Below are 19986 nucleotides of genomic sequence, written 5' to 3'. Positions count from 1 at the left end.
AATGCAGTTCAAACTTTCTTTTTTCTAGCTTCTGAACAGCTTTGGATTTGTCCAGTCAATCCCTCCTCTTGGAGAGGAACGGAGTCCTTGGCATTAAATTTGTCCAAACAATTCTACTTCTAGGATAAAGAGGTCTGGAGAACAAGAAACAACGCAGAAAACAAACAAACCCTGGGCTCTAAAGGAGGGAAGCTACAAAATCCAGACTGTACACAGAAAATATTTGGAGTTCAGTCTCGTTGGAAACTAGGATCATTTATTTTTTATTGCAATCCACGCGTCCTTATAAAAAGGCTAACCAATGACCCTTTGCTTTGAAGAGCTGAACTATTGTTTGTTTGGTTTTGAACTTCTCTAAAATAGAAATAAGACTTCTACTGACTATACCCAGAATCCTACATCTATCACACTTCCAATTTCATTTAACTAAGTTCCCCCAAGTGACACGGCTGCTATTTCTTGTATGCGTTTTTACTGTAGTGCATTCCTCGGTTTTCTATACAGAACGCAGTCTGTACTAGACGCATAAAATTAGTGCAATGAGACGCAACATATATCTCTTTTGTTACTTTACAGTGCAGTAGTAAACATTTCTTTAAAGATACCTAATCCCCTATTTGGTACTTTTTTTTTTTTTTAGGTATTTACATCAAAACCACAGTTGTACATATATACAAGTTAACAAAATAAACAGCTTCCTAAGAACTATTAAGCTTACCCCTGGATTCTATATACGGCGCCCAACATTGGGCACCGATTCAAGACGTGTGCCCAAATAAATTGACGTACGATTTAATCAGTGCCAGTAAGTGGGTACTAATTAGCACTAATCGGCACCATTTGGAATTACGAGATATTCTATAACAATGGGCGCCCACATACTGTAGTGTGTGACCCAAAAGGAGGCGTGACCAAGGGAGGAGCTTGGGCGGGTCAGGGGAATTCTTAAAATTTGCGCACACTGTTATAGAATACCGGGGATGTGCGCCAAGATTTACATCTGGTTTCATCCGTAAATCCGCACTCAATGCTGTTCTATAACAGGTGCTCATCTTTTAGTGCCCAACACAGAACAGCGTTGCGTGACGATTTTTTTCTGCACCAATTTTTGAGCGCCATTTACTGAATCTGGCCCTTAATGTCTGTAATTTACATTATTCAACTCACTCTCTTAAGAAAAATCTTGATTTCTCATAATCTAAATGACTCCCGTATATGAAATACCCTTATTTTAGGATATTAACACTATTTAATGTTTTTGTGACACCAGTGCAAGATTTGTCTAAAATGATCTTTTCTTCTTCTTTCATTTATCCGCAAACCCAGTTTTGAGGGGCGTTGTCAGTTTGGGAAGGGAACAGTGGAAGGAAGATCAACACTGGCGGAAAGATGGTCAGGAATCCAACTCCAAAAGCTCTTGATCCTTCGTTTGCCTTAACATCAGGCGTTGCTCATTGTAAAGGCTTTTTGCATAGTTTATTTCTTGAGATATCCTGTTTGCAAGGTCCTCCGACTTCACATGAACCTGAAAAAGGTCAAATAAAAGCTGTGTAATCAATGACAATGTATCGAGGAACAAACAACAATGCAAAGCCACAAATGCTACCACAATGAAATCCTCTTGGCCATTCACAATATAACAGCTGTGGCACCAAAACTAAGAGCGATATGTGGACACTGTACCAAACCAAGAGATGTGGCTCATTAACCTGGCAATGCCACCAATGCAATGCCCAGCGCCAAAGCTGAACCCCTAATTCTATAAACTTGCGCACGCAATTTCATACTAAGGGTCAGACTCTATATAAGGTGCCTACAAAATCCACAAGTTAAACACTTCCGGCTAAGGGTATTCTATAAGTGGCAACTAGATTTAGACGCGGTATATAGAACACACTTAGTTGATATCCCAGTGCCTAAAACTACACACCTCCACTTACACCAACAAAAATGTGGTGTACATCCCTGTGCGTAGGATTTATGCGTACTGGGCCGTATTCTATAACGACATGTGTAAAGTTTGGAATGCTCATGAAATGCCCATTTCCCCACCCATAACCATGCCCCTTTTGAACTGCGCGCATTAGAATTTAGGCGCGGTTCATTACAGAATATGCTTAGCAAGTTGTGCGTGTAAATTCTAATGGATGTTAATTAGTGCTCATTATTGTTTTTTAAGAGCTGTTATCAATGCTGATTAGCTTGTTATGCCAATTAAGTTAAGGTTGTTATGGAATCTGCTTAGGTTTCAGTGCAAAACGCTAGGCGTGCTATATAGAATCCGGCAGTAACAGCGCAAAGTTGCACATGTAATTTTTAGACTACCGCCAGTTACACGTACAACTTCATGTAACAATTAGCTGCTAATTGGTGTTAACCAATTATTGGCCATAATTGGCACTAAGTAGCATTTACATATGTAGCTGCCCTTAGTCAGGATTCTAGAAATGGAGCGTGGACCTGGGAGGGGCACAGGTGGGGCAGGGGTATCCCCAGACCTCACACACACAGGTTATAGAATACTAGTAGTTAGGCAGAAACGTTTACACCATCCATTGAGCTCGCGCCTGAAATCAGGTGCCTAACTGCGGACTTACGCTAGTATTCTATAATGGCATTTACATGCGCTGAGTGCAGAGCATCCCTGGTTCCTATCTTTGGGCGACCTGTAGAGAATTACCCCCTGTATGACCACAGTCATAAAGACAATGTCTGCCCACTCAACAATGCATGTGCTACCGGATCACATCATGAATAGCAGAAGCAAAGATATTTCCTTTAATATAACGCAACTGCAAAGATCAATCCAAGACAGCTAGTAACAGGCAGTTCGGTTTAGATTCCCATTGAACTGACAATTCAATCACAGTGGGGAAACTATCGCCATGTCCCCAGTGGGAACAGGAATCATTACGCTTTGATCTTTACCTTACTCTTGGTATTTAAAATGAGGTCTACCTGGGACCCTGCCTTTCTTGCCTGCTTGCTGACTTCCTATATCCCCACTCGTTCTCTCCGTTCGTTGACATAACAACGTTCGATTACTCATACAATCAGAGATATCACTCATGCTAGAGTTAGGCGCTGTAAGCGCTGGAATCAGCTTCCAGAGTATCTCAGTCATCTTTAGACCGGTTTAAGGTTGACCTCGAAACTTATCTTTTTCTGATGGCATTTCGCTGATACTAGATGCAGGTGTCACAGGGCTCTTGGGTATGACCCCTTTCTGGTGCGTTTTCCTCACCCCCTTGCATTCCTATCATGATTACTGCAGTTCTCTCCACTTCCTCTTCTACTCTGTCTTATTTCTGCTTCCTTCGTCTTTTCTACATTTCTCTAGCCTGTAAGCCGCCTGGCTGGCATTGCTGATACGCGGAATAGTAAGTTCTTAATAAATTTGATACAATTTTTTTTAGACTTATTTCTCCCTAACTCAGTTCTTGTACAGAAGATCTGTGCTTGTACTTGGATTTTTCTTCTTAAGTCGACCTCTTCCATGCAGGGGTGTAGCCAGATAATAGATTTTGGGTGGGCCTAGGCAAGAAGTGGGTGGGCACCAAGTGTTCTCCCCTCCCCCCCCCACCCAAAAAATATCTCGGTTGGCGGGAAAATGCTTCTTTCCACCTTGGCATGTGCTGAAAACTGAGCATGTGCAGATGCCGGTATTGTAGAGAGTAGCGTTTTCATTACCACCAGGGGGAAGTCTTCAGCTGGCGGAGCTTGGGCTCCCCACCAGCTACCGCTAAACGTGTGCTGTTGGGTGGGCCTGAGTCCTAAGTGGGTGGGCCCTGACCCACCCAGGCCCACCTGTGGCTATGCCACTGCTTCCATGAGGAAAAATATGATGTAGAAATCATACTTTATGGGCTTCAACTGTCAATGCAGTCACTTGAATCTCAAGAAGGAAAATGAAAAGGATGCTGTTCCAGGATCTAGGTAATTGTGCCTCATATGAAAAAAATGTGAGGAAAAACATAGCCATATAAGCTTTCCCACAGTTGAGAGCCCAGAGAACGGGGACGTCAAAAATAGCAACAGTAATAGGAAATCGTTGTAGCACATTTCAGTTTGTTTTATGCTCTTCATTCTGCTTTTCACTATAGACCTCTCTATGAAACCATGTTTGAAAAAAATGTTTGACTACAGTACTGTAGTTGCTCTCTTAAGATTGGTTGGATTCCCAGAAATCAAGGTTGGACTAACTTGCTTTTCAGAACTAAGCTCTCATCATTAATGCATAGTCATAAACGTATTAAGTTAGTCCAATAAAAATATTATCGACAATGTATTTTTTAACCTTTATTTCTAGATAAAAATAGTCCGTCCTTGCACTGAAGTCTAAGTCAGATCAGCTGCATACCAATGTGTAAATGAGCATCGTTTTACTGAATAAACATTCTACCCCCCACATTCAGATAACAGCTGTGGATCTGAAGACTAATATTCTCCCAGCTCCATCTCTTAAATGTTTATCCTCACATAGATGGTACCCAAGCTAATACAAATCCATCGCTCAAATTGTATATCAATATTATATAAAATGACCCAAGTTACTGAACCACCCCCGGGTGGCAGCTGACCTAAGATCGTCACTGACTGTACCTGACTCATCCCACTAGAGCATCAGGGATCTCCTCTGGGTAAATTCCAGGGTGGGGGATCCCGTGAAGGGGGGCATTGGAAGAAACATCTGGTGAGAGGGGGATCAGCATGGAGGAGCTCGAAAGAGGATTGGGGGGGGGGAGGGGGGCAGAGGACCTACCAGAATAAGCTATGTGGATGCCCATACTCAGCGCCTGCACCTTGGAGTGATCTTCCCCAGCCCCTTATCTATGGCTCCTCCCTGACTCTGCCCCTAGACTGCCCAGATTGTACCTAGGAAGTTAGAGACGATATTCAATGGCACTGCCTGGTTAAGTGACATTAAATATCGAGGGTTGGCCTGCTCAGTTTGGTTTAAGTGGGCAGGAGCCTCTTCTGGCCTGTTTAAACCATGCTGGGAATTGACCTAACTCTGTAAGATTTAACTGTTTTTTTTTTTTCAAACAGCCTGCTGCAATGCCATTTCACAATGTAAGATTTAACTGTTTCATTGAGAAATTAGCATGGTACAACGAAGCAGTAAAATACCTAGAACAATAACACAATTTAACAAAGCTAACATTAGGCGTAGGTTGGTATCCAACCATCTCTAGTTGGAAGAAGTATAACATTCCATTTTTATTCCCACCCTCCTGCACTCCCTCACTCCCCCGATCCTCTCACCATCCCAGAGCATTTTGTACAACTGTCTGGTATGCGTAACAAAGTACATAATTATAAAAACATACAACCAGCAAATCGAGAACCCTAGTGATGAATGAAATCAACATCCACCCCTCTCGACTCTTTCCAACTAACTCCCCACCCCCTCCTCCTGATTAGCCCCTGCCTTAAATTCTATTTCGCTTTAAGAAGTGCCAGAAGGGGCCTGAACTCTTATAGCCCCTCCCAGCACATGTACGAGATTGACCTAATTTTAATAAAACCTCTGTGTACCTACAGGAGCAGCTATACAAAGTATTTTCCCATAGACACAAAAAAGGAGAAAAACCCTTTAGCACATCTAGGTCATAATTTAAATCTTAAAATTGCTGTATATGTACGGACACCAACAGAGCAGTATAAGTTAGTCCCCTCACCATAGGCTTCTGATGAGATGGTCCTGGAACTGCCAAACCACTACTTGTATTCACAGCCTTCTTAGTCAGTTGGATGTAGACTTTCCCATGATCCTTCAGGACTAGGCAGTGGAAGAGATCATCGTACTTGATTTCAAGGAAAATGGCTTCTCGATCCACGTAGTCACCCCACTTCAGGAAATAGACCGATTTGGAGGAGATGAGTACACAGTAACTGTCTATGTGCTCCACAGCTATGAAACTGCAAAGAAAAAAGGCCAAGAATTCAGAGGTAATGCCCAAGAACTGAAGACAGAGCAACTGATAGCTAATGTTACACCTAGAAGTTCAATATTTTTCAGGATTCAAACTTTTTGTCCAAATCTGTACATTTTTATTGTTTGTCCAACAGTAAATTTAACAAAAACAAAATGAAAACTCCAGAAACAATCCATTAGGAGTATCGTGGCTTATACACTGCTGGGTTTAAAATTTATAGTCTGCTTATCAACTTTGTTCTAGGTGGAGAATAAGAAATACATACATTATTTATTTATGTTTGTTTGTTTGGATTTATTTACTGCTTCTTTGAAGAAATTCACCCAAGGCAGTGTGCAGTAAAATAAAAAAAAATCTGGATATAATACCATTTACATAATAACTCCGATAAACTGGACAATCACATTAAATCAATTAACGGAATATAGAACCAATGTGTCTTCACTTTTTGGAAACTGCTCCCGGGAGCTTTGAGGCCAGGTTTTTTTTCCTTTATTGTTTATATGTATAGCCTGGTGCATTGAACATACAGAGTTGTAAGTAGTATTCGTGATTTTTTTGGGTGCTTCGATTACATTTTAACTGTCAGAACTTTGACCATTCTTCTGATTTTGGGAGATCTCTTCTTATGGTTTCTTACTCCCTCCAGGGTATTCACTCTACTGGCTATCTTCTTGTCATCCGAATTTTTCCTTGTAACCCTTCAGCAATGTCTCTCAAAAATATATTAAACAGAATCGGCCCCATTACCGACTCCTGAGGCACTCCACTACTCACCTTCCTTTCCTCCGAGCAGATTCCATTTACCACCACCCTCTGTCACCTGTCGGTTAACCAGTTTCCAATTCAGTTCACCAATTAGGGTCCTAAGTTCAGCCCTCTCAGCTTATTGATAAGTCTTCTGTGAGGAACCATATCAAAGACTTTGCTGAAATCCAAGTAGATTACACCTAGCACATCTCCTTTATCCAGTTCTTTGGTCACCCGGTCAAAGAATTTAATCAGATTCATTTGGCAGGATTTTTCTTTGGTAAAGCCATGTTGACTTAAATCCAGCAACCACACTGGATTCTAGAAAATGAACTATCTTTTCCTTCAGCAGCGACTCCATTATTTTTCCTACACTGACATAAGGATTACTGGCCTGAAGTTTCCCACTTCTTCCCTGTCCCTGCTTTTGTGAAGAGAGACCACATCCACTGGTCTCCAATCCTGTGGACCCGCTCCTATCTCTAAAGATCTATTAAATAAATCCTTAAGAGGTCCTGCCACAATTTCTCTGAGCTCCCTCAGTATCCTGGGATGTAACCCATCTGGCCCCACAGCTTTGTCTACTTTCAGATTTTCAAGTTGCCCCATGTAAGCCGTATTGAGCCTGCCATGAGTGGGAAAGCGCGGGATACAAATGTAACAAAAAAAAAAAAAAAAAAAAATGCTTTCTTCCATGAACGGTGCAATATCAACTCCATCCCCAGATATACCCTCGGCAGCCAACCACGGTCCTCCTCCAGGATTTTCTTCCATGAACAATGAAGAGAAGTATTTGTTTAGCACGTTTGCTTTATCCTCATCACTCTCCGCATCTTTCAGTCTTACAATTCCATTCCTAGCTTTTCTCCTTTCCCCAATATATCTGAAAAAGTTCTTGTCACCTTTCTTTACATCTTTAGCCATTTTTTTCTTTTGCCTGTACTTTCGCTGGCCATACTTCCCTCTTCGAGTTTGATCTGGTAATCTTTTCTGTGATCCTCTTGTTGCGTTCTTCTGTATTTCTTGAACATGGTCTCTTTTGCCCTTATTTTTTCAGCCACTTGCTTGGAGAACCAAATAGGCTTCCTGTTTCTCTTGTTTTTGTTTACTTTCCTTATACAAATATCCGTTGCCATATTTATAGCAGCTTTCAGCACTTCCACTTCTCCTATGGGGAACATCCACTGGAGAGATAAAAGCACTAGGAAGTCTGTTTTACTCGTTTGGGATCCTGCCAGGTACTGGTGATCTGGTTTGCTTACTGCTGGAATCAGAATAGTGAGTATGTGGATCCCCAGTCTGTTCCAGTACAGCGACGATTATTATCAGCAAACCTGAACCTACACTAGATCTGCTGCATGGCTGCACACGGCACTGCTACAGAGCAACTGAGCTAGCATTTTTAATTTGGTATCTTAGAAGGGAAGGGAACTGGGACTTGATATATCGCCTTTCTGAGGTTTTTGCAACTACATTCAAAGCGGTTTACATATATTCAGGTACTTATTTTGTACCAGGGGCAATGGAGGGTTAAGTGACTTGCCCAGAGTCACAAGGAGCTGCAGTGGGAATTGAACTCAGTTCCCTAGGATCAAAGTCCACTGCACTAACCACTAGGCAACTCCTCCATTCATTCCACCAATAAGAGCCAACCTCATCAGTGATGTCACAATGGCTTGATTGCCCGATACTTGGCTCACTTCTGATATTGTGATGTCATGATGCCTCATTCCACCAATAAGATCCAACCTCATCAGTGATGTCACAATGGCTTGGCTCACTTCTGTTATTGTGATGTCATAAGGGAAAGGGGGAAAGGGAACTGGGACTTGATATACTGCCTTTCTGAGGTTTTTGCAACTACATTCAAAGCGGTTTACATATATTCAGGTACTTATTTTGTACCAGGGGCAATGGAGGGTTAAGTAACTTGCCCAGAGTCACAAGGAGCTGCAGTGGGAATTGAACTCAGTTCCCCAGAATCAAAGTCCACTGCATTAATCACTAGGCTACTCCTCCACTCTGCTATCAACATTTGTTTTCCTCAAAGAATGGCAACGTAAATTTACAGAAAAACCAAATGGGTAGAGCAGAACACACAAATATGTTTTCTATTTGTAGTGAAGAATTTTATGTTAGAATACTATTTTTGTTTTTTGTTACATAAATTTCAAGAGGCTGCCCTTTTCCTGACGTTGTTATAATCTTGTCTACCACCATAACATGTGAAGATATAAAAGTGAAAGACTGCCTGAGGCTAAAAGCAAAAAAAGTATAATGAGTTCTTGAACACATTAAGGGTGAAAGGTTAAGGAGTCTGCAGGGGATATGTAGGGACAGATTAGCTAGCTTGCAGGATGATAAATATAGGGAAGAGGCTGAATCATAGGGTTTAACAATTTATAGTCTGTACAGAGAATAAACCACATCAAAGACAAATGGCTAAATGTGGTTGACCCTTACACCATCCTATAGTGTCAGCTTATTCTTCCTCCAGCTCTTGTACCAAATAATATTTGTATACGTTATGTTGAAGGACAAAACCAAACAGTAGCTATTTTTAGGAGAAAGTGGAAAACACAGTTAATACAGAACATTACTGAGAAGGACAAAGGTGCCATCCAGCTTCAAGGCACAAATGGGAGGAGGTTGAAATGATCAAGGAATCCCTATCCTTGACAGTTCCAGAAGTACAAAAAGTCTGGTAGGGAAAGGCATTTGCCTACAGAGGAAAGTGGTGTGGTAGCCGTGTTAGTGCATTTTTAAAAGTAATAAATAGAAATAAATCAAAACATAGAAAATAAAATAAAATGATAGAAAAGAAAAAAGGTTTATTTCTATTTATTATCTACAGAGGGTGGTAATCGGCATTTTACGCTGCCCGGTTACCGTGTGAGACCTTACCACTAGGTCAATGGCTGACTGTAAGGTCTCAGACCAAAAATGGACGCGCGGCAATTTTCATTTTGCCGCACTTCCGTTTTCGGCAAAGATTAAAAAAACGCATTTTTACAGGTGCGCTGAAAAATAACTTCTGCGCGCGCCCAAAACATGCATCTACATTACCGCAGGCCATTTTTCAGCACGCCTTTGTAAAAGAGTGTTTTAATAAAATATATGACAAATCGGTCCTTTTTTTGCCATCCACAAATAAAAATTATCCTCATTATATATCCAAAGAAAATCTGTTTTTAAAAGAGGAGAAGGCTTGAAGTTCTTTGCAGGCAAATTCTTATCGGTTTGATGCAAACTGTATAGTTCACCCCTTGTGTGTCTTGTGTTCCATTTTGGATAGTCACATGCCCTTCTTGTGATATTACGTTTCCACGATTAGGAATGAAATAAATAAGAAAATAATGAAACTTGGAATGTGAGCCAGCAGAACAAAGCAGAAACCTTCATATGGCTGGGAGTTTACAAAATTTTTAACAGCATCGGAAAGTAATTGCACCATATTTTCCAGAAGTGAACCAGTGAGCCTAAGTGGAAAAAATATGGAACCATTTAGACAGAACAGTAGAACAAGGTATTAAAGACTCCTTTACCAATTTAAACTCTGAAGGAAATATGCAAATAATTAGGAATCTGTTTTTAATTACAATGCTGTGAAGCGTGGCTCATGAATTCTTTCCACCCCCTTTGCACTGTGCATGTGTGTTTTCTTTGTAATGTATGTATATATGTGACTGGAAGGGGACTGCAGAGGAGGAGGAGGAGGGTAATGTGAAAGAAGCAATTCCCTAATTGTTATGTTTCTAAGCTGTTGCATCTGGAACCTCCTCTCTGAAAGAAATGCATTGGGCCATTTTTTGGATGATTATTTCTCTGGAACCCCCCGGTCCGATATGGCCCATTTTTGAATTTGCTCTGTCTTTTCCTCATCTCAAATCCGTCTCATTCTGATAAATCTTCAGTGAATTATCCCAATATGGATAGACACTCTTGGCCCCTAATGTTTTAATTTGATTGGAAGGAATAAAAAAAAAAAAACAAAACCCAAAAAGCCAAGGGCACAACTGTGTGTTAGAATTTTCTTTTCTTAAGCGATGTTGCAATTCTAGACCATTGTGCATGAGCAATGTGACAGCTGAAGATTCATAGCAGAGAGTCTTGGTTAATTTCACGGATACAGTTTTACATAGCATGAGAACTAACACATCATCGGATTGCGAAAGTCATACAAATATGATCTGCCTCATGGTGAGCTTTCCCATGGCATTCATTTCCATTTTATTGATATAAGAACACATTATGATTTTTGGCTTATAGATTAGTATATTTAAGGTGTTCAGGTCAGACATCAGAACCCAAGATTCACTTCACTTCATCTACCTTCTAGGCCCTTAAGACAGACCTTGCTAGGGAGGAGACCTCATTTGCAATTGACTAACCTATAGGAAAAGGCTTTAGGAATGATTTAAACTTGTTTCATAACCATGTACTGAGTGACTAAGTGGTTTTAGCCACTGTTTGACCTACTTATGAAATCTGGTAGTCGTTATGTTGTTTTCGCCACACTGGAAACCACAGCTGTTGATGAGATGGAAGAAGTGATGCAATGGCTATTCAATCACACATCCACACCAAGAGAGTATCTAATGTGGTGATGCTCCTTGTTTACAGCTGTGTATCTTGAGGCTCTTTTGGCATACTGATATGTCCAAATAAATAATCTTGCTCTTCCAGTGTGAAAGCAAAGTTACTCACCTGTAGCAGATGTTCTCCGAGGACAGCAGGCTGGGTATTCTCACATCTGGGTGACGTCATCCAATGGAGCATGGTGTGGATGCTACTTAGCATATATAGCTACTAGAAAATTTTAGCAGAGTCCCACCATGCATGCACGGGTGCCTTCCCACCTAATGCATGAGTGCAGGTTCCTCAGTAGGATAACATAACACAAATCCTAGGATGGGAGGGTATGTGAGAATACTCAGCCTGCTGTCCTCAGAGAACACTTTCTACAGGTGAGTAACTTTGCTTTCTCTCAGGACAAGCAGGCTGTTGGTATTCTCACATCTGTGTATCCCTAGCTACCAGGCTCATCGAAAATAATGCTAGGACAATAGGGACTTGAAATGTCGAGGTCTTGCATCCAATCAACTATATACAATCTAACTGTGGAGGTGCAGCCTGGAACAGAACAAAACTGGGCCCAGAAGAGTGGATTTGGATTCTAGACACCAAAACAATTCTGCAGTACTGTCTGACCAAACCGGCTGTCATGTCGGGTATCCTACTCAAGGCAATAGTGAGATGTGAATGTGTGGGCCAAAGACCACCTCGCAGCCATACAAATCTCTTCAGTGGAGGCTGACCTCAGGCAGGCTACTGACGTAGCCATGGCTCTGATATTATGAGCCTTGACATGACCCTCTAGAGTCAGCCCAGCCTGGGTATAAGTGAAGGAGATGCAATCTGCTAGACAACTGGAAATAGTGCATTTGCTGATGGCTACCCCCATCTTGTTTGGGTCAAAAGAAACAAAAAGCTGGGTGGACTCTTTATGAGCTTTAGTCAACTCCACATAGAAGGCTAAGGCTCGCTTGCAGTCTAAAGTATGCAGTATACTTTCGTCAGGATGGGCACGTGGCTTTGAGAAAAATGTTGGCAGAACAATTGACTGGTTAAGATGGAACTCTGACACTACCTTAAGAAAGAACTATGAAACTTTGTGTAGGCTCAATGACTCTGCGAGCTGAAGCGACTGCCACCAAAAATATGAATTTCCAGGTCAAATACTTCAGATGACAGGAGTCAAGTGGCGCAAAAGGAGCTCTCATCAGCTGAGTGAGAATGACATTGAGATCCCATGACACAGTAGGAGGTCTGACCGAGGGCTTTAACAACATCAAACCTCTCATGAATCTAACAACTAGAAGCTGCATAGAGATGGGATTACCCCCTACATGGAAATGGTAAGCACCGATTACACTGAGACATACCCTTACAGAGTTGGTTTTTAAACCAAAATCAGACAGGTGCAGGAGGTATTTAAGCAGTTTTTGTGTAGGGCAAGAGAGAGGATTCTAGGGCCTTGCCCTCACACCAAACCTTCTCCATTTAAAAGAATAACACCTCTTAGTGGAATCTTTCCTGGAAGCAAGCAAGATTTTGGCGACACCCTCAGGCAGATTCAAGGACTGAAATTCTATGCTCTCAACATCCAGGCCGTGAGGGACTGGAGGCTGGGATGCAGAAAGGACCCCCTATTCTGCGTTATGAGGGTTGGAAAACACTCTGATCTCCACGGCTCCTCAGAAGACAACTCAAGAAGGAGAGGGATCTGTCTCAGCTAGAATGGAGCAATCAGGTTCATTGTTCCCTGATCCTGCCTGAGTTTCAGCAGAGTCTTCTCTATGAGAGGTATCAGAGGATATGCATACAGAAGACCTTCCTTCCAGTGAAGGAGAAAGGCATCTAATGCCAGTCTACTGTATGATCTAAGCCTGGAGCAGAATGGAGGGACCTTGTTGTTGAGATAAGTGGTGAAAAGATCCACCGAGGGGGTGCCCCACCCTCGGAAAATCCTGCGGGCTATGCCTACATTGAGAGACCACTCGTGAAGTTGCATTATCCTGCTCAGTCTGTCTGTCAGGCTATTGTCTTGCCAACCAGGTACATTGCTCGTAGTACCATGAAGGAGGGCCCACTGCCACATCTGTACTGCCTCCTGACACAAGGGGTAAGATCCCATACCCTCTGATTGTTCACATAATACATTACAACCTGATTGTTGGTTTGGATGAGAACAATTTGGTTCTGTAGCCGATCTCTGAAAGTCTTTAGAGAGTTCCAATAGCCCTTAGCTCTAGAAGGTTGATGTAGAGATCTGACTCCTGAGCAGATCACACACTCTGGGTGTGAAGCCTATCCATCTCCTTCACAAAACTCTCAGGGGAAGATTTACACCTCTCTTGAGGTGGTGAGGGGTCAGAAGGGACTCAATATGACTCCTCCTCCCAGAAGTAATGTGGATCTTCATCTGATTCCAATGAGCGGTCCATCCGTGCTCAGCATCGCGGTCCCTCGGTGCTGATGAGGACAATGTTGAACCTATACACTTCCTCGGTGGGTCTGATGCTAGTAGTAGTAGTAGTAGGGTTCTATCTTCTCCATCCACGATCCATGTAGCCCGGTCATAACAGCAGCAGTCCATGGCCAGGGGCCAGAGAATCGGTTTTCCCTGGAACTCAGCATGGAAGCGCCCAGAGTATAGTCAGTAGGTTTGTAGTTGTGGGATGACTGGAAATCCTTCTCTGTAGGAGTTTGAAATAGTCTCTATTGTACCCTCAGCTGGCCCTGGGATGTTGCACACAGTGGCATGAAAAAAATGCCAGCCCTTATATAATCAGTTTGCAGGATTCTTGAACGTGGAGAGGCACTATTCACTGGTTGAAGAGATCAGCTAAACGATTACGATCTCTCAAAGAAGAGCGACCAAAATGATAAAGGGGATGGAACTCCTCCCATATCAAGAAAGGCTAAAGAGGTTAGGGTTTTTCAACATGGAAAAGAGATGGCTGAGGGGGTATATGATCGAGGTCTATAAAATCCTGAGTGGTTTAGAATAGGTAGAAGCAAATTAATTTTTCACTCTTTGAAAAAGTACAAAGACCAGGGGACACTCGATGAAATTACATGGAAATACTTTTAAAACAAATAGGAGGAAATATTTTTTCACTCAAACAGCAGCTAAGCTGTGGAACTTGCTGCCAGAGGATGTGGTAACAGCGGTTAGCATATCTGGTTTAAAAAAAAAAAAAAGTTTTGGACAAGTTCCTGGAGGAAAAGTCCATAGTCTGTTATTGAGCTGAACATGGAGGAAGCCACTGCTTGTCCTAGGATTGGTAGAATGGAATGTTGCTACTAATTGGGTTTGTACCAGGTACTTGTGACCTGGATTGGCCACTGTTGGAAGCAGGATCCTGGGCTAGCTGGACCATTGGTTTGACCCAGTATTGCTATTCTTATGTTCTTAATTGACAGGATGTTCAGGCCAATGCCACAACTTAATATTTCGTTACCTGCGGAATCTTTACACTTTCTCTCCTAGGCTTAGCCATAAATATTTACACCATTTTTTTTGTCATGTATGTTATGAGAGGCAGACATCTGGTGTACATACAAGAAAGGTCAGGGTAGGGTATCTTAGATCAACATTTAAGCTTACATTTTGTGTTGCTCCTAATGACTCCGCTTATTTATAGATCAATTTATACATCAATCTGGTACATGAAGCAGGCAGAGCTCGTTTAATGATGAAAACGAGTTTAATAGATTCCATCTGTGCTTCAATGGGGCATTGTAATCATATGCAGCAGGGCTGTCTGGAGGTTGTAGCTCTCCAGCTCATGCTCACTAATCTTAAGGCCTAAATTTATTGAGAACTTTTCACCCCAAGAGCAGTAAACAGGAGAAAACTCTTGATAAACCAGTTCCCTAGCTCCCGACAGTTTGCAAAACAGTATTTTTAATACCTTCTTTGCCAAACACGCATTGCTCCAAAAATTACAACATAACAAATATTCATAACAGTCTTTCGGGTCTATAAGCTGGAAGGTGAACTGAAAATTTTTATATGCCAAGACCATGCAAATTAGTAGCGGTTTACAATACTGCGCATCCAGCGTGCTGCTAATTAATATCTATCAAAATGGTCTGAGAAGATTAAAATGACACTAAGTAGATTTCTCAAAAGCTCACTGCCCTATTTCATAATTCAGTTTCTTTCTCCTTGGAACCTATTTATCGGAGTGTGGGTTTTTTGTTTTTTTTTGGTCTTAGCATCATATTGCTTACTAGTAAAAAAAAAGGCCCGTTTCTCACACAAATGAAACGGGCGCTAGCAAGGTTATCATGTAATGGCGATTATGTTTTTAATGGAACTGTTAGGAGAAATGTTCTGTCATGATGTCATAATTGGGAAGGGTGTATAATTTATTTATTTGCTACATTTGTATCCCACATTTTCCCACCTATGTGCAGGCTCAATGTGGCTAACATAGTACCATAAAGGCATTCGCCAATTCCGGTACAGAAACAAATACAAAGTGATGTTGTGGTCGAATAAGGTTCAATGTGTTACCGACACATTGGGGAATCGTAGAGAGGAAGAGTTTTGTAATGTTAATACGAGCTTTGGTTTTGTTGTGTTGCAGGGTTCAGGCACTTAAGCTGGGTCAATGGGGTATGCCTTTTTGAACAGGTTGGTCTTTAGTGATTTCCGGAAGTTTAGGTGGTCGTACGTTGTTTTCACGGCTTTTGGTAGTGCGTTCTGCAGTTGTGTGCTTATGTAGGAGAAGCTGGATGCATAAGTTGATTTGTATTTGAGACCTTTGCAGCTTGGGTAATGGAGATTTAAGTATGCTCCAGGGGTATGAGATACAGATTGTTTTATCTGTGGGGGTTTTTTTGTGATTTTTATTTACAGTATTTTTTAAAAGATAAAGAGTACGCAGACTCCATCCATGTCTAGCATGTCTCCTCTCTTCCCTCCCCTCCATCCATGTGCATCTCCTTCCTGACTTCCCTCCCCTCCATCCATCCATGTCCAGCAACTCTCCATTCTCCCCTGCCCTCAACTCCACCCACTCATATCCAGCAAATTTCTTCTCTCCCCTGCCCCCTCCATTCAACCATCCATGTTCAGCAATTCTCTTCTCTCCCCTGCCCTCCCCTCCATCCATGTCCAGGAACTCTCCATTCTCCCCTGCCCTCTCCTCCATCCACCCATATCCAGCAAATTTCCTCTCTCCCCGGCCCCCATTCATCCATCCATGTCCAGCAATTCTCCTCTCTCCCCTGCCCTCCCCTCCATCCATCCATGTCCAGCAACTCTCCATTCTCCCCTCCTCCATCCATCCATGTCCAGCAACTCTTCATTCTCCCCTGCCCTCCCCTCCATCCATCCATATCCAGCAAATTTGCTCCCTCCCCTGCCCCCTCCATCCACCCATGTCCAGCAATTCTCTCTCCCCTCCCCTCCATCCATCCATCCATGTCCAGCAATTCTCCTCTCTCCTCTGCCTTCCCCTCCTGTGCAGCGATCTCTTCTCTCCCCTATAGTTAAGCAGCCTGAAAATAGTCACTCTGGGGCGATCTCCCCCGCTGAGCGCTGCCCCAGCCGATGTGCCCTTTCCACCAGAAAGTCTCCCGCTATTTCTGGAAGTGCTGCAGCCTCAGGGAGCCAGGCCTCCCAAACCTTCCGCAAATCTTTTTCTAAATGTGTGTGTGAGAGATAGAGAATGTGTGTGTGTGAGAGAGAGAGAGTGTGTGTGTGTGTGTATGAGAGAGAGAGTGTGTGTGTGCGCGAGAGAGAGTGTGTGTGTGAGAGAGAGAGAGAGTGTGAGAGTGAGTTCAGTCTCTGTGTGTTCTGTCTCCTTTTCTTTTTCTTTTTTAGAGGTTATCCTTAATTTTCACATATATATATAAACCCCTCAACTAACTAAGCAACTGGTGTGCTGGCCATCCCAGACGCCGGCTTCAGCGTGTGTGAGAGAGAAAGAGAGACAGAGTGGGTACAATGGAGTCCGTGCGGCGCAGGAGTTGGGACGTCAGCGGCGAGTTGTGGTGCGAGTTCCGCACTCGCCCACTTCCCGCCACCCTGCTGGTTATGACAGAGTTTGAGTGGCGCAGGAGTCTGGACATCAACGGCCAGTTGTGGCGCGAGTTCCTGCCTCGCAGCCATTCTGAGTTTGACACGGCGCTCATTAATGCATATGGCAAGGCCGATCACATCCTAGGTGAGCAAGGTAACCCGACGCCATGCCACGTGCGACGCCCCTCCCCTGGAGCTCAGCCCATCGACTATTTCCCAGGGTTCCAGTTGCGTTTTTTTTTTTAAGTTTCTACTATATAAATCTATCTACTATATAAATTGTCCCTCTCATTGTTCCGCCCTCTGACGTCATTGGTGGAGGAGTGGCCTAGTGGTTAGGGTGGTGGACTTTGGTCCTGGGGAACTGAGGAACTGAGTTCGATTCCCGGCACGGGCAGCTCCTTGTGACTCTGGGCAAGTCACTTAACCCTCCATTGCCTGCCGCATTGAGCCTGCCATGAGTGGGAAAGCGCGGGGTACAAATGTAACAAAAATAAAAATAAATAAAATAAATTACGTTTTGACGCAAGGGCGGGGCAATGAGTGGGAATGGATGCTACGAACCCAGGCATCCAGACGTAGAATGTTGGAGGTGCAAATTATTATATAGGATATTCCAAAGTTTTTAGGACAATCCATATAGCTTCTTCCTTTTCCCAGCTTACCTGCTGCTCTGAAATTATGTATCAAATACAGGGGACCTTTTACTAAGCCGTGGTATAAAGCGGCCGGGAAAAAGGGCGTTTTTTAATGGGCCGGGAAATGGGCACGTGCTAAAATTAAAACTAGTGTGCGTCTATTAACGGGTTGAGACCTTACCACCCACTGACCTAGCGGTAAGGGCTCACGCGCTAACTGCATGGTAACTGTAAAGCACGTGCTAACTGCTGATTACCACCCAGTACACATCTCACCATAACCCACTTATATTGTATGGCGAGCCCTTCAGGAACAGAAATCCTGCTTACCTCACTCTACACAATAGCCTTCAAGCTTGCAGGTGTCACCTATATGTAGGTACAGTAAGTATTTAGTGGTTTTTGGAAGGCTCACACATTTCACCACGACTATACCAGGGCATAGGTTCCCTTCTTTACAGTCCACTGCACTGACCACTAGGCTACTCCTGGGACCTGTCTGCTGGTCTAACAAGAATGGCCATCCTATCTGAAGCTGTCATAGAGCCTGGTATGTACTGTCATCATAGGGGGGTGGGAGGGTGTTATGCCTTGATTCCTCCAGTGGTCATTTAGGGCACCTTTAGGTCACTTATTTGTGATTGACACAGGTCTAGCCAAAAACGTCTTAATTTTGGCCCTAGATGGTTTTTTTTTGTTTTGTTTCATTATTGTAGAAAATCATCTATCTTTTGGTGCCGCCCATGTCCCGCCCAAAAAATGCCCCCTACACGCCCTCATGAAATGTGGAGAAAAAAAGTTTAAAAATACATAGAGCATCGAAAATCGCAACTTGGATGTTTCTGAGAGAAAAACATCCATCTACCACCTTACGACATTTTTTTGGACTTTTTTTTGTTTTGAAAATGAGCCCCAAAGTCAGCAATGTTCTAGGAAGAAATTAGCGACAGACAAGCAGGTAAGAGAGCAGTATAGAATCTACGTATCAAACCAAACGTAAAAATCTGAAAATATATAAATTCAGAAAAGCTTAGCTTTCAGGATACATAAGTACGTAAGTAATGCCACACTGGGAAAAGACCAAGGGTCCATCGAGCCCAGCATCCTGTCCCCGACAGCGGCCAATCCAGGCCAAGGGCACCTGGTGAGCTTCCCAAACGTACAAACATTCTATACACGTTATTCCTGGAATTGTGGGTTTTTCCCAAGTCCATTTAGTAGTGGTTTATGGACTTGTCCTTTAGGAAACCGTCTAACCCCTTTTAAAACTCTGTCAAGCTAACTGCCTTCACCACGTTCTCCGGCAACGAATTCCAGAGTTTAATTACGTGTTGGGTGAAGAAATATTTCCTAAGATTTGTTTTAAATTTACTACACTGTAGTTTCATTGCATGCCCCCTAGTCCTAGTATTTTTGGAAAGCGTGAACAGACGCTTCACATCCACCTGTTCCACTCCACTCATTATTTTATATACCTCTATCATGTCTCCCCTCAGCCGTCTCTTCTCCAAGCGGAAAAGCCCTAGTCTCCTTAGTCTTTCTTCATAGGGAAGTCGTCCCATCCCCGCTATCATTTAGTCGCCCTTCGCTGCACCTTTTCCAATTCTACTTTCTTGAGATGTGGCGACCAGAATTGAACACAATACTGAAGGTGCGGTCGCACCATGGAGCGATACAATGGCATTATAACATCCTCACACCTGTTTTCCATAGCTTTCCTAATAATACCCAACATTCTATTCGCTTTCCTAGCCGCAGGAGCACACTGAGCAGAAGGTTTCAGTGTATTATCGACGACAACACCCAGATCTCTTTCTTGGTGCGTAACTCCTAACGTGGAACCTTGCAGGACGTAGTTATAATTCGGGTTCTTTTTTCCCCACATGCATCACCTTGCACTTGCTCACATTAAATGTCATCTGCTATTTAGCCACCCAGTCTCCAGGACTGTAGTACTTGTCAGGAATTCCCAACTCTCCAGAAAGCAGCCCCTCTCTTAAAGACACAGATTCTACTATGTACCAGGTACAATGGGAGCCAAATTCATTAATTTTAGAAG

At 42.8% G+C, this 19986-nt stretch overlaps 1 protein-coding gene across 3 annotated transcripts in view; it reads right to left on the bottom strand.

Moving 5' to 3' along the window:
• Positions 1 to 574: 574 nt before the first annotated feature.
• VPS13D (vacuolar protein sorting 13 homolog D) overlaps positions 575 to 19986 on the bottom strand; it is a 386590-nt gene continuing 367178 nt past the window's right edge. For all 3 annotated transcript variants that reach the window (XM_030185614.1, XM_030185615.1, XM_030185616.1), the window contains 2 exons: positions 5682 to 5922; positions 575 to 1525 (listed from right to left, as the gene is read on the bottom strand). In XM_030185614.1, coding sequence (XP_030041474.1) covers positions 1394 to 1525; positions 5682 to 5922 — 373 coding nt within the window. In that variant the 3' untranslated portion in view covers positions 575 to 1393. The remainder of the gene's footprint in view (positions 1526 to 5681; positions 5923 to 19986) is intronic.

This window comes from Microcaecilia unicolor, chromosome 13, assembly GCF_901765095.1.
Source record: "Microcaecilia unicolor chromosome 13, aMicUni1.1, whole genome shotgun sequence".
In the NCBI taxonomy this organism is placed as follows: domain Eukaryota; kingdom Metazoa; phylum Chordata; class Amphibia; order Gymnophiona; family Siphonopidae; genus Microcaecilia; species Microcaecilia unicolor.
This window is presented reverse-complemented; position numbering and strand designations above follow the sequence as displayed.